This window comes from Camelus dromedarius, chromosome 6 (assembly GCF_036321535.1).
Source record: "Camelus dromedarius isolate mCamDro1 chromosome 6, mCamDro1.pat, whole genome shotgun sequence".
NCBI lineage: Eukaryota > Metazoa > Chordata > Mammalia > Artiodactyla > Camelidae > Camelus > Camelus dromedarius.
Window position 1 is genome coordinate 46,711,805 of NC_087441.1, and position 16,067 is coordinate 46,727,871.

The 16,067-nt window shown below is 39.2% G+C and overlaps 1 protein-coding gene across 2 annotated transcripts in view; it reads right to left on the reverse strand.

The window, feature by feature from the left end:
- Positions 1-16,067, reverse strand: part of CRYBG1 (crystallin beta-gamma domain containing 1) — a 46,444-nt gene that overhangs the window by 21,342 nt on the left and 9,035 nt on the right. For both annotated transcript variants that reach the window (XM_064486816.1, XM_064486815.1), the window contains 7 exons: positions 14,779-14,826; positions 14,571-14,689; positions 12,748-12,913; positions 10,132-10,271; positions 3,373-3,499; positions 1,329-1,364; positions 469-626 (listed from right to left, as the gene is read on the reverse strand). In XM_064486816.1, the coding sequence (XP_064342886.1) occupies positions 469-626; positions 1,329-1,364; positions 3,373-3,499; positions 10,132-10,271; positions 12,748-12,913; positions 14,571-14,689; positions 14,779-14,826 (794 nt within the window). The remainder of the gene's footprint in view (positions 1-468; positions 627-1,328; positions 1,365-3,372; positions 3,500-10,131; positions 10,272-12,747; positions 12,914-14,570; positions 14,690-14,778; positions 14,827-16,067) is intronic.

The following is a 16,067-nucleotide window of genomic DNA, read 5'->3' on the forward strand; positions in this document are numbered from 1 at the left end:
TTGTGTGTGTGTGTGTGTAAGAACTGACTCAAAAGAACTTCAACAAATAAAGTGGATGAACTTCAAATAGCAATTAAAATACTATACATTTTTGGCTATTTACAAGACCATTTCAGTGTACACTTCTAAAGAAATGGGTAAGATCTATAAAATACAAAATAGGATCATAAAAAACAGAAAACAAACTAATAGTTCAGTAGTTCGGAACACAGTTAATAAACAGGATTGTAGATGATGTGATCAGTCTGGCTGGGCCAGTTTAGCAGCCTTGCTCAGCTGACTGACCCCAATTCCAGCCCCTCACACTGCTCTGTCCCATCCAGGTCACGAGTGGCTGAAGAGAACATGTTTGAAATTCACCCCACCAAACAATCTGGGATGCTACCTTTGTGGGAGAGGGAGGGCCTGTTTTCTCCTTTACTAAAGGGAACAAAAAGAAGTCCTTACAGGTCACTCCTGTCTACTTACATGCCTCTCAGAACTTTCATAGATCCCACCGATGCAAACTGCAAACGTTCATCTTCAGTCATTTCTTCTGTTTCACCTCCTTCCATGATAAAACTACACATCTCTGTTTCTAGTTCCATACATTTTCCTTCAAAGAAAGGCTTTTCGTAAATAATGACCTATAACAGAGATGAGATATGCCAGGAACTTATAAGAAGTTAAATATTCCAATAGCTAAACATTAAATCAGTCCTTTAATATCACTAAGTCCTGGAGCACAAATTAATTTTTTAATATTAAAAAAATTAACTAAATAACAGTATTTTGTAATATAATTTTAAAAATCAGAATTTTTTTCCCTGCTGTGGTATATAGCCTGAAGTCCAGATTCAAAAGATAGTTCATGTGTAATTGGTTTTGGTTCAATGTCTAGAACTGATATTTAGAATTTTGCTCAGGCAAAACTAAGGAACCAGAGTATCCTAGGTTGCTTTAAAAATGAAACCAACTGTTGATCTTTTTTGTCACGGATGTGCAAAGTAGAAATAGTGGAAAGAGCATTTTGGAGCAGGGAGAACCTGTCATGAAAAGTAAGCTTTTTCCTGGCTAACTGGCATGCAACAATGGGCCTTGCGGTTAGTAAATACAACCACAAATTACAAACTTAATACAGCAATGAACCTTTTGAGCCATGGCTACACACGCTGCTAGTGGTAACTAGTGCCGTCAGCATCATCTTCCAGCCAGGACGGCCGGTGTAAGCTGGACAACTTCCTTTGGTTGCAGTTATGTTTTATGGAATTGATATGTAAAATCACAAGTGTTACCTGCATGGAGATGGAATGCAAATAAAATTTTTCAAAATATTATATATGTTTTACCTTTGGATCTGTAGGGAATTCAACCTTACGGCCACCCTGGAAAGAAAAATAATGTAACTAAGAAAAGTGGTTTGTCATGGATACAATTACCATTCTCTTTACCCATGCCAGTCAGTGGTAAGCTACGGAACTGCACAGGGCAACTACATTCCGGTTTGTTGAGTGGATGTTGAGACAGTTCTAAAATCACCAGCGACGCAGGGAAGATACAAGGAACACTGTTGGAGCAGAGTCTCACACAGATGGTCTGCAATCTGAATCTGCATGGTAGCTGTGTTTTACGACCAAATAAGTGTTAGGGTTTTGTTTTTAAAAAAAAAAATCAGTAAATATCTCCAAAAAAATGTATATTTCCCACATCTCTTAAAAAGTAGTCCTAAGATCTGGTATCTCTGGACCCAGATTCTCACAGGCAGCAACCTCCACCTTCTGCACGTATCAGCCCTGCACCGGGCTCATCCTCCAGCTGGGATACAGCCCCCGGTTTGCCTGTCTCCACCTCCTCGGTTCAACTCCCTGCCAGCCTACTCACATTTAGTTGCTGCCTGGCCCCGCAGGCATTTAATTTTGCAACCCACGGCTTACAAAACTGTTGAAGTTCACTCAAGTTCACAATGTGATCTGGAGGAATCTTCAAATAATTAGGCAAACTGTTAGATAAATTCAAAGCAACCCAAAGGATGAGTCTGTGGGGGTTGTTATACTTTTATAATATAAATGTTTTTTTAATCCAAAAAAACTCCCTAAAAATAAACCATAGAAAAGGTATTACACAGAAATATTAAACAGGGTATGAGTTAAAATCAGCAGCGGGAAAGTCAGAAGGATATTTTTTCACCAATATATATTTAAGAGCCTTAAAAAAAATACAGCCAAAGATGTTCAAGTGCAGCAAATGAACTGTATAAAGGCATGTGACTGATTTTATCAACAAATCAGAACATATACAACCAAGTAAGTACTCTTTAATGTAATCCTTTTTGAATGCTGTCAACATCACAGATCTGTTGGTAGTTACTAAAAACTGCCTTCCAAACCTGAGGCAATTTTTTCATACATTCACAAAACTAACAAAACTTTGTTCTTTGAAAGCTGACTGACTTTTAGAAAAAAGCTCAAAAGCATTTGCATAAAGACAGCAAACATCTAGGTAATTAAACCACACGCTTTGGCAGGAAGGGTAAAATTAAGATAAAAAAATCATGTTCCTGACTTTCTAATTTGTTTCAGACTGACTCAGAGGACAACCACAAAGTGGAATTTCAGGAACATGTCTGAGTTGGGAGCCTCGCTCATGCCGCGGGTGTTTAGTGAGCACGTAGACCGTGTGGCTCAGTGTGGAGGGCAAGACAGATGCAGCCCGGATCCTCCCAAGGCTTAGAGTCTGGCAGTAGAAACAAATAATCAGGCAAAATACAGGGATAGGAAGCACAGGCTCCCTTCTAAGGCAAGAAAACTTGGGAGGATGACACTCACCCAACATGCAGCTCAACGCCCCCAACAGCTGCCGCCCAGCACAGCCTCCTGTCCCAACAACTGGCTGGTCCTCAGCGAGCCCTGCCCCTTCCCCGCTCCGCCGGCTCCTGCTGTGCACTCACTGACATCTCCACCTGAGATAATCCTGCTTGGGTTTTAAGAGCCACTAGACTTACCATGAAGGGCTCCTAATTATCCCCCTTCTCTATTCTAACACCTACAAGTTGGACTTTATCTGTCTGCCCTCCTGTTTTTCCACAAATGTTTAATTCTTCACTTTCTCACTTCTCACACCTGCGCTGGGCTGAGCTTTGCACACACGTCAGCAGCTCTACAAGGCCAAGAACACCTTGAAGGCCAAGGGCCTGGGCCTGGCCACATTTTTTCATGTGTAGCATCTAGCAAATTATCCTTTCTATCATTTCTATCTAGCAATAGGCCCCATCTTCTACATACATTTTTTAAAACTCTGCTTTATTGCTTTAAAGTCACATCCCACGAGAATTATCAAAGTCAAGCTGACAAAGAATTACTACTCCAACAACATTTCAGTGGATTCTATCGTTACCATTTTCAGGGGCCGCATGGATCCAATGTATGCCTCCTCTGTTTCCCAGAAGGATAAGTCAGGGTATTCTCCAGGTTCCAGGATAAAAGGGACACCCTGAAATCCAGGCTCTTCATAAATCAGCCATCTAAATAAGCACCAAGGAAGGAAGAAACAGAGACAATGTATCATTTCTTTCAGTGGAACACAGGACCGCGCTGACAAGAGAGGAAAGAACAGGAGAGTACGTGGATGTGGATGATGCACGGCTACACTTGGGTATTAGAGCAGTGTCAGCTTCAAGGAGGAACAAGCCATTATATGTGCCTCTTCTGGGTCTTTCACTTGTCTCCTTGGCTTGGCTGGCTTTGTCCATTATTTTACTTTCTATTATGAATTGCTTCAAAGTGTAAATGTCTCTTACTTCCAAATAATGAAAGTAGTTATCTTTTGCACTGTATGTAGAGAGGCTCCAGCTAGGAGATCTCAAGCTTTGTTTTAAAAGGTTACATCTTATTTGTAACCAAAGAACAGCATGTTCCACCTAATCATTTGTCTCAGCATCACCAATTAATAACAGCTAACGTATATGCAGAGCTTTCAAGGAACGCCACCCGGAATTCCATCCAATCCTCACCATGATGCTTAAGGAAGGGATACTATTGTCCCCATTTTACAGATGAGGTTAAGTAAGCTGCCCAGGGCCACACAGCTACAGGTACCAAATGCAAGGCTGATACTAGCTGACTCCAAAGCCAAGCTCCTCATCACCCTGGACAACAGTTTTTCTCATTCCAGAGAGTGCCCTGAACATAACTTACTGTCACACTGACTCAGGATCATCGCCGTGAGCACAACTTAATGTGCAGTGACGTCTGTGGGGGCTCTGAAAGTCTGTAAGGCTGCTTGTTCCCAGGCCCAAATTTTATGAGGTCCTGGATCTGGTTTTTATGTCTTTCAATATCACACCCTTCTATCAGGCTTGTCAGCTGTCACTTCTGCTGTGGTCAGGGAATCAGAAGCCTCACCCTCCTCTAATGTGCTAGAAACCAGAAAGCCATGCCTGACGTGAACGGTCTCTAAAGACTGCAGTCTTATCAATTTCTTGGTTTCTGGGAGGGTTCTGGAAAGGAGAGGGTTCTGGAGAAGTAGCTGTTACGTGAGAGAGGTGTTAATAAACTCCCCCTTCGTGAATAAATATGGAATTCCTGGTGATCACTTATACTCTCCCATTCTTTATCAGTCTTGCTAAAGCTTCCTAGCTGGGTTAACTCCAATACATTCCCCCAAACACCGAGCCAAGAAGAGGACGGCTGTAAATGCCATCTTTCACCAGCAAAATGGTTCTGATTCTCCCCTCTTAGCTTTTCTCTTGTTCACAGTTTTGGCCCAAAGGCACATTTTTTTGGTGATGGTTTCTGTTAAAGATTCCCCCCAGACAAACCTGTAACTTCTTTAGACTCACTAATTATACAGAGATTTATAATCAAAATCCTACTGAAGACCTGTCAAAACACGCACGCGCGCACACACACACTCACGGATGTTGAGAGGCTGTGCGTGGTGTATGGGCTGGGGATCAAAACTAATCCACGCTGTTAGAAGCCAGGCTAACAGTTACAGGGACAACTGGGGGGAGGCATGAATGAGAGGGGCTTCTAAGATGCTGGTTATGTATGATTTCTTGATCTAGTTTATGGTTATACTTTGAAAATTCACTCAGCTTATACACGTACAATTTGTTGTGCACCCTTTAATACAAACGTTATATATAATTCAATGAAAAATTAACTTAAGGGGAAAAAAAGAGACATCTTTAAACACCACTGCAATCTCCCTAAACCACAGGAAGGCAGCAGCTGACAGAGGAGTCCCTTAAACCTCCTTTGGCTTAAAGCATGACAGTTAAGGATGCACTGCACCTCTCTTTGGAGCTCAGAGCTCTCACAGGCACACCTCATGCTGATTTCATGCCCTAACAAATGGCGGTTTGTCATAAATTGTGCTATTTGGCTAACAAGCCAAGGGCCATGAAGTCTGACTCTTCACAAGTGAACAGGCTGATTTTTTCATAAACACAATGGACAGCTCATCAACAAGCGATTCTGAGATTCTGACATAATGCTTACTGAGGTCCCCTTCCATTAGGTCTTTCATGCAATAGTTTGGGTTCCGAGGGTATTTATTCATTTGATACTAAACATGTCACTTTCCTTGAAGCATGTGGTTTGCAGTCACAGTAACATTTATAGAAGGAAGGTAATTTTGGGTAAAGGGGAACTTGTTGGAAAAAAAATGAATATATAAACTGGAACTCCTGCAAAGACTGCTGTTCTGAGAATATTCTTCAGTAAGTGAGTGCCAAGGGCCTGCTGCATAACTCTAACAGACATTTATGAATGTTGGGTGGACTTTGGAATTTGAAAACTCATTGTTAAGTGTGATTCTTTTTCCCTAAATTCTATTCCAACAAGATACATTATTCATGAGGCCATCAAGAGAGGCGGAAACCACCCTCAGGCAGTGTTATTTCATTCTCTGAAGGTACTATTTTATTTTCCCATGTACTTAGGTAAGGAGCATTTGCCTATATTATGAATAAACAGTATGGCTATAAAGTATAAGCTTTAAAAAAACAATGTATACATACAAATGAACATTGTTGAACTAATAACAACAGCCATCTATACATCCATTAAAAACATTTGTGCAATTACTGTTTCAGAAATACCCTTTGAGTCAGGCAAGAAAAATCTGTCTCATCTTGTTCACTTGTTCTTAAACCAAAAACAGTATTTCCAGCTGGATCCTAAGTCTTATTCTCCAGACACAGCTGCACATGAATGTTGGCTATATGCACAGAAACCACAGGAATATGCAAAAGATTAAATATGAATGTGCCAACTTTGAGGTTATTCAAAGGAGGGTGAGTTCTGAATCTCAATGGGGTAAATGTGCCTTCACAATAAAGAGATGTGGAAAGCACCAATTTCACCAAGCAATCAAATTTGGTATCATTAACGGGAAGCCACATTTTGTAATGCAGCGTGAATGTGTGTCACTAGCTACAGGAAGTAGTATTCTTGCCAAAACTCATCAATCTGCATCTGATCATACCTCTAGACCTGACCTCCTGTATATAGAAAATTCAGGTGACAGAAGAACATGTTAAATGTTAACACGAGGAAACATTCAGAAAATCCAGAATGTGGTACATTCTCTAAGACAGCTGGCCTAAATTCTTTTAAAAAAATCAAGGGCATAGGAAACAAAGATGGGAGTACTTTCAAGATTAAAAGAGACTCAGAGAGACAGGACAACCAATATTTATATGAACCTTGATTGGATCCTGATTTAAAAAAAAATCTATAAAAGACATTACTGAAACAATGGGAAAATTTGGTTATGGGATATATGTTAGATATTATCATGGGCACACTGTTAATTTTCTTAGGTGTGATTATGATAGTTTTGTAGGAGAGTATCATTATAAAGAGATTCAGCATGAAGTATATGAGAATGAAGGGTCACAATTATCTGCAACTTACTTCCAAGTTCTCAGGAAAAAAAGATGAAGTAAATATAGCAAAATGTTAACAATTATCAAATCTAAGTGGAGGGCATGTGGGTTTTCACTGAACTATTCTTTCTACTTGTGTGTTTATGTCTGAAAACTTAAAAGTTGGGCTCTAGTATACTCCACAAGGAAATATACACAGTGAATATTACTTAGCAATGAAAAAAGAAGAAGTACAGATGCAGTCATCAATATAGATAATCTTAGAAACAATGCAGAGAAAAGTGAGCAAGTGACAGGAAGTTCCATAACATTTTTATTAAGTTCAAAAGCAGGCACAACTAAAACAGTGCAGAGACAGAAACTGTAAAATAAGGGCATGAGGAAAACACAAAATTCCAGAGTGGGGTCCCTAGTGTGGAGGAGCTGGGGGATGGGACCGGGGGGCTACACAGGGAGCTGCGACCACTGGCAAGGGTGCGGTTCGAAGTTGGGTGATGGGCACATGGGGGTTTATTACTGGGCTTCAAAATTCACATACATATATTCTTCTCATATATCAAATATTTCATAATAGAATCGACCAAAGAACATTTGGCTGTTAAAGTCCCCTGACTTCAGGACACCTGCATTCTAGTAGCTGTCTGCTGACAACTAATCCTAACAACTAATCCAACTTGAGAAAGTGACCAAAACCCGTCTTCCTGGATTAAACGGTGGTGTTGGAAGCGATGCTCTTTATGTCCCCTTTGCAGTTCTAAAATTCCTTAGTTTTATTTATTAGAAACATATTCAAAAAAAGATGCACCATCACCTCTGGGTGGGTAGGTGCAGGCATTAGCCAGATGCTTAAAACAAAGGTTTAGAAATAAATCACACTTAACAGCATCGGAAAGGAAAATGTAGTTAGAAGTTTCTCATTTTCCCAAATAAGAAACTGACAAGTAATTCTCTTAATGCGCTTACTTGCCGAAGAGCCTAATTCAGAAGAGGCCCTGGAATAAATCTCCTAATGGAACCTAACAAAGTCCCCCCACAGCCCAGCCATGTCTTCTCTTCCACCAGTTCAGGGGGCTGGTGCAAGAACAGAAGCAACGCGAGCTCAGGTACTTGTTATCAGCTGAATTCTCCCAACCTGTCGAGATTCCCCTTGGACATTTTTAACAGTACTAACGACCTGGCCCCAAGCTGACCAAGTTCAATGAGCCCAAACTCTGCACTGATATCCAAGGCAGCTTTCTAAGATCCCAACAGCAACAGAAATGCAGAACCAGGAAAAACAAACGTCTACTGCCGTGCAAGCCCGTCAAAAACTGTGAAACATGACTGGTTTGTAATGATCACCTGTAAGACTAGGTTAAACTCACTGTAAAGTTAAGAAACATTATTTAAGAGCAGCTCATTATGCACCCACGTAGCCCAAGCCTGAGTCATGAAATCCTCCAGACGATGAGATGAAAATATCATGGCGGAAGCCCATTTCATTCTTTTGTAAGAGAAGTGGTATATCTCAACATTAAATACTTTGAGAAAAAAGACATATAGATCTCTTTTATGTTAAAAAAAAAAACCCCAAAGGCAGCAAGAGATGAAGACGTTTTCTTTTGTTTAGATTCCTCCTCCTCTTCCCAGTCTCTAAATACAGAAGTACCCAGGTGCCTTTCTGCTCATTCCCTATGAGATCTCGGCCAGCACAGGGTTTAAATACCTTCTCCATGCCAATGACTCCTGAATTTTATCTCCAGCCTCCTCCTAAACTTCAGTTTCCTGCTTCAAGTCACCTCCCTGACCTCTTACTTGAGAGTGTGCAGTTGGCATCTCCAACTTGACCTTCCAAACTGAACTCCTGGATTTTACTCTCCCTCCTAAATTTCTCCATTCCAGTAAATGCTGGGGTCCCAAACCCTGGATGTTTCTCAGCCCCGCACCTCACAATCTGTCAGCAAATGCTGTCGGTTCTGTCTTCAAAATGTATCCAGAACCTGACCATTTTCCATCACTAAGTCACCAAAACCCCATGCCGATGCACTTGCAATGCCCTCCTACCTGGTTTCTTTGCTTCGACTCTTACCTCTTTACAATGTATTTTTACATAGCAACTGGTGATCCTCCCAAAACACAAGTTAGATCAAAATCCTCCAATGACTTTTGCTGTCACTTTGAGTCATCTAAAATCCCTTCCAAGTCCTACAAGGCCTGACACGACATGAGGCCTCTCTCCCATCATCGTCCTCCCAGCTCATGCTCCTGCGGCCACCTGACCTCCTAGATGATGCCCCACATCCCTGGGAGAGCTTTCCAATGCTGGGCTTCCTGGCCAGGACACTCCCCGCCCTGTCCCTCCGCTATCCCCCAGCTGACTCCCTCACCTCCTCAGGTCTCTGCCGCTGCACCACCAGGACCTTTCCCGACCCCCACTGTCCCCTCCATAACTGACGTTTCTTGTCCTATGTACCATCGGACACATTGTATATGGATTCTCTTATGCCCAGCCTATTAATAAAATCTCCTGAGCAGCCTCTGAATATATGAATATTTATAAATTACAGATATATACCTACTGAACATATTATGAATTTATTAGAAAACATACACAAAGATAAAATCTGAAAAGGAAGAGAGTTTAAATAAAAATATCAAGAGGCTTTTGTGTTTTTCCTGCTTCTCAAGGGCCGTCTTTCACATGCCCAGGGCCATGCACTCCACTGTGGAGGCCTCGATCTCCAGTATGGGAGCCTGCAGTTTCTAGCCTCACTCCTCCCCTATCTGAGATATTCCCATTTCCTTCAAAATACTCTTGCAATTTCCTGTGATTTTTGAAACCAACATCCTAGGGACTTGGAAGGCATTGTGTGAAAATGTTAAAGGAAGTAGCACGTGTGTTGGCCTCCATCCCACCTGAGATATCAAGGGCACACATGCTTTGAGTGACCTCCTCTGAATTACTGAGAAAGTATAATCTGTTACTCAGCTTTGAATCAGGTTCCTTCGCGATAAGGAAATCCCTATGTTAAAAATGCGGTTTTTTTTTTCCTCCCTGTACTTCTTCCAAGAAATCGTTAATAAGAGAGCTAAAACATAGTAGCACAGGTGACACGGTAAACAAAAAAATCAGAATTTTATGTGCCTTTTCAAAAAATAAACCAAAACATTTTAGTTAATAATTACTTAACAGGACAACACATCACACACAGAACATCTTAAGCCCTCTTTTTACACTCAAAAAAGCTGCATCATAATTGTATTGAAAATAAAACACTTACGTGCCCCAATGTACTTTAATGGAACAAGTCTTCTGCATTACACCAAAGCCCTGTATTTCTTCCGTATCATCAAAGTAGGAATTTTGGAGTCCTAACCCCTCTGGTTCAGTAAATAAGTCAATTTGACTAACTCTGTAATCCTAAAAAAAAAAAAAAAAGATATACATATACATGTATAGTAATAATTACACCATGTGTTAAACTCTACAGCAAGTGCATTATTTTTTTTTCAAAAATTAAAATAAGGTAAGGGGAGGGTACAGCTCAGTGGTAGAGCACATGCTTAGCATGTATGAGGTCCTGGGTTCAATCCCCAGTACCTCCACTAAAAAAAATAAATAAACCTAATTACTCCCCCTCCAAACAAACAACCAAAGCTTTACACATACACTTCACAGGGCACCTGCTAGTTAGCCCTTTCCTGTTTTCCCCTGTGACTAAATAACATGTGGTCTTTCAGGGCAGACACTGTGCTCCAGTCATATAGCTCTGCGCTATATTCAAAGAGCACTAGCAATGTAGCTTAGAGTTTTGGAACATATTTATTTCTCTCATCCTTACTGAAAAAACCTGTTTGGCTTCCCTCAGTGACAGGAGTTTTAGTTTTTCTGCCCTCCTGAGACCATCTGTGTCCAGAGACTCTAGTCTATGGAGTGGCTGTGCCTGAGTCTTCCTCAACTGTCGTTTTGTGCCCGTAAGCCCCCTGCGGTACACTCCTTGACTACGATGCTGGTTCTGTCTAAGTTGCAGAGGCACACGTGTATGGTGATTTACACATCTCTGCACTTTCGTCGCTGTTCCATGCCCTGCGTGTCTGTCGAACACTTTCCAAAAGGCCTCTCCTGGCTGACTGCCCAAGCCCTAATCGAATGCTTCTTGAACCTCTTCTGTGTTGCTGAGCGAACTGAATCAAGGGACAGAAGAAACACTAACGCTTGTTTCAGTTCATGGGAAGCTCTTTCAAACGTTAACAAAAGGAACAAATTTAGTGAACTAAAAAGGTGACTCCCTTGAATATACGTTGTGACCTATGTTCACGTGTCAAGAAACCATAAACACAATCTGTAAAGAAAATATTAATTCATCACATATCAGAAGCCATAAAAGTGTTCCTACCCTTTCATATGACACCATTCAGAAAAATGTACCCCAAGGAAATAAGTCAGAAAATTATATGTTATTAAATGCACAAAAATGTTCATGCAGCATTAAGGTAGGAAAAAACTGGAAACAATCTTAATTCCCAGAGAAAACAGAGAGGCAAAATAGATGACAGCACATTGTATCAGTGGAATATCATGCTCAGTTAAACCCCGAGCCATGTAATAATATGAAAAGCAAAACAGGAGGCCTCTTTACCAATACACCTCACTTCCCTCACCCCACCTCCCTGGATGCTTAAATACTCATCTAGCCAGATTCTAATACCCCTCCCAGTTGCAAGTCATTAAGAGATGTTACCAGTGGGAGTATGACCTTCAGGAAACTGGGACGGAGAGAGGTAAAAAGGATTCAGAACCACAGGTTTAAAGGAAAACATCATACCTGTATTATGATTACAACTACAGAAAAAGCAGATTACAATATGCCCAAGAAAGAGTAGAGAACTCAGAGAAATGAAGGGAGGCCACTTCATGACAGATGGGATTTGGATGATATTCTTAAATATTGCTTTATTACCAATATTATTTGAGTAACAAATGAAAAGTGCAGGTAAATTATTCCACTATGACATTTTTAAGTGGGGTTCCTCAGGTCCTACATAAGGTTTATCATATTATGTACTTAATACGATTAAGAGATAAATCATTTAGAATGCCAATTATCATCTAAATTACTCAGCAATGTTGACCTAGGAAATAGGTGTTATTTCCCTCTGCCAAAAACTGTTAGTCCTTCTTATTCATTCTCATTTTACAATGTGCTTTTTTTCCCTATTGCACTCCAACGCCCATCTCTAGTACACAAATGGTGTTCTTTCACTTGGAAGATGCCTTTTACATTCTCAAAAGGTAAAGAATCATCAAATCCCAAAACCCATAAAGAAATTTGACACTGATACAACTTTCTCATCAACAAATAAGGAACCAATAAATTTTTGCCCAATCTATAAAGTGGCCTCAAATACTTACATTAAAAAAAAATCCACATAAAATCCCAGAGTTGAACTATCAACTGAATTATTTTTGGATTATTTATTTTTCCATACATACAACTTATACAAAACACAACTTCGGTAAGCCACACAAGGTAGTGAGAATTCACAAGGCAACCAAAAAACTGAGTAAAAGAAAAATCTGTTCATACAAAACTTGTCAAAACTAGGTTATTAAGTAAAATGCATGTGGAGGAATGAGAAATCTACCTTAAGGATTTATAATGGAAAAAAATGACAAATCAATTAAGAGTATTTCTTTTCAAATTCATTTAAAGTGTACAAATATTTAAAATATAGAAAATATATTCATAAAACATCAAATATTTTCCCCAATCACTTTTTTCATAAAATGAAAACTTTTCTTAAAAGAATCATACCCAGCATCCAATAAATATTTGCTGAATGGACTGATAAATCCAGTTTGCCTTTACTAAAAAGCTTACTAATTTTAAACCTACCTGGACCACATGTCTGATTGAACCAATCACCACAGGCTTAGCTGAGTCTGCCTCTTCGTTACTTTCCAGAACATATTCTACACCCCAGAGACCAGAGAGCTCCAGCTCTCCTTCTTCTAAGGGGATGGAGTGCCCTTCAAAATGTGGTTTCTCATACAAAATCCAACTAAGAATAAAACACAGCAAAAATATTAGTCAGTCTTAAGTGACAGAGGCTTTGATTACTCAAATATTCTGCCTAATAGATACCTCATATATATTAGTGGCCAATTCTCTAGCAATTAAAATGGTATAAACTTACCCTAAAACCAAAACTTTACTGGGCATAATTAAGCCTCTGATAACTGAAGAATTTTATTAGGATCTTAGAGAACTTTTGGCTACCAATATGAATATTGTAGTGCTACTAAAGTTTTAGAGAATTGCCAGTTGGTAGAGACTTATAAATAGTAAGACATCAAATAAATGGACTTTCACTATAATTTTTTTCTCCTTACGTATGTAAAAAACATTTCTGTTGAGGGACTTCAACTTCTACATTAGAGTCACATCAATGGATATATTGATAAAAAGGACTGCTACATGCATTTAATCGAAAACATTTTTTCCCAGTTTTATTGAGATCTAACTGACATAAAACATTGTATATGTTTTAGGTACACAGCATGATGATCTGGTATATTTGTCTATTACAAAATGATCACCACAATAAGTTAACATCCATCACCTCACACAGCTGCATATTTTTTTTCTAGTGATGAGAACTTTTAAGATCTGCTCTCTTAGTAACTTTCAAATATGCAGTCCAGTACTTTAACTTTAGTGACCCAGAAAGCATTTTTAAACTATTCTTCCCCACAACATCCAAACACTAAAGAAAAACCTCATGTCAATATATGACAGCGCTGGTCTGAAGTGTTCATGCCTTCTAGAAGAGAGGGAAGTCAACAAAAGTTGCAGAAGAAAGGAGCACTACTCAATACAAAGTGTGATACAAATTTGTTTTCAGGGTAATTTTCTGTTTTCAAATTTAAGAACAAAAGCTAACTATTTTTCTGATGAAGATGTTGAATATACAGAAAAATACATTAAAATATTTAAAACCTCACAGGAAAGGTGCTACATATTTAATCAAATGGAGACCACAAGAAAAGCTTACTAATTTTTTAAACCATAAATGTCTAGAACCCTATACTCTTCTAAACAAGTTTATAAATAGATACTAAAGATAAGCATTTATACCAGGCAAGTGATTTTTTTTTAACCACTTTTCTTTATTTAACTTCCTGTCTATTTCCTTGAAGCAACTAAGCTGGTAATAGAATTTCTTCACCAGTTTCTTTACTTAATAAGAACGATCTGTTGTTGAAAACTTAGAAAATAAATTTTAGGTTAGTCCTTCACTGAATGATCATTAAAAAAGTTAGCAAAGCTGTTTCTCTTATAGAATTTTAACAATTCTGTCAACACGACCAGTGCATGGCCTATCAACATGAGCAGGGCAGTTCTTACCAACCTCACTGACAGTTCACAAACCTGAAGTACACGATGGCCTCTGTCATCACTAGTCCAAACCAATGTTATATGGGGAAAATGGGAACAAGAAACTTACAGTGCTGCACTTTTCTGATTTTTCTAGCATCAACATACATCACTCCTATAATCAGAAATATCATTAAAAACCGTATTTCTTAGGTACGAACTCCTTTTAGTATTCACTATGACTGAAGGCATAATTTAAAATAAGTACTGAGGACCAAAAAGGTAATTAAAAATGGAAAACACAAATCCTCCACATCAGGAACCCAAAGTGCCACCCTTACCATCCTCTGACGACTTTCATGAGTATCACAGGAGAGAGGCTCCAAGAGCTGCAATCCTCAACGTCCCCAAAAACTTCAATACACTCCTCTGAGACGTCCGGGTCCCCATAGATCACCACCTAGAGAAGCGACAGTGGCACTTGTACGTGTTGCCACACTTCAGTCTGATCAAAGTAAAATCTAGACTCGGAACAGAAACTCATCTTACCTTTCCAGGGCGAGGATTGATTTTATTCTGGATGCTTCCTCTAAGTGCCTGTGATCAGATGAACAAAAACACAATAAATAATTATACTTTATGCAAAGCCTTCTTTTCTCCTCCCAAGACGCTTTAAAGTAAGGTTGTATTTGCCTCACACATGTCAACTGTGAAACATGTTCACCTGGAGCTATGCCAGAATTGTACTAAAACTCTTTTTTCCCTCTAACTAAATTCGCCATCTCAATTTCTCCTCACTTAAATGCCTAAGATACTTCCACTGATCTGGAAAGTTCAGGGCCCAAGAGTCCTATGTTCTTACATCAGTCCACAGAACAAGAACTCAGCTAGGAGATTATAGTTCAAACAATCTCAGTATAATCTCAAATAAATAAAGAGAAATTAGAATGTATTAATCACTTATCTAGAATGAGTTGAATCAATTTTATGTGTTCACATACATGCCTTACCTCAATCTATAAATAGTGTTTCTTCATAGTAACATCTACCATCACATAACAACTAGTCTGCATAAAGTGCTTACGGTATACTTCACAACGCACACTGCACACGGTACACTTAATCCCTCCTTTCTGATGGACAAAATGCGTTTTTCTATGGCTCCAAAACTAATCATTTTCAAGACCATCTGCCAAAACCTGTAAAACCTGAAATGCCTAAGATAATAAAAACAGTAATTATACATGTCAAAATATATAAAACATGGACTACTTTCATTGCTGACTGGGATGCCTGTTCTAAGGACTGCCTTTGATCTGACCGCTCTTGCATCATACGAGAGTGGAAAATGCCTGGAAGCCCACAGGAAGGCCTCAGGAGAGCATTTTAGAGGTCAAAATGGCAATACACCTGTCTATATATACATACACACACACACAATACACTTATACACACATACACACATCATTTCAAGTAGGTAAGTTGAAGAAAAAGTCTGAAATTTAAATAAAATTCAGGTAAGACACTAAAGATAGAAGTTATATGGTTAACAAAGTCCAAGACTTTAAACAAAAAACTTTATTTTTAATCACAAAGACCCAGAGAAAGTATAAAGTGCTTAGTTTCTCCTTTTTATTCCATTTGACTGTGTTTTTCAAGGGATTCCATAGGGAAACTGTATTCTGTTGTCAGACTCATCAGACTGTTGTCAAATAAGAGAATGATCTAAGAATGATTAAAAAGTGAGAATGAGGCTGTAATGAAAGGGAAGTGGCCCAGTAGAAATTTTGTGCTTGAGAGGAATACTTAAAAATCTTATGATTTCTGAGAGCTAAAGG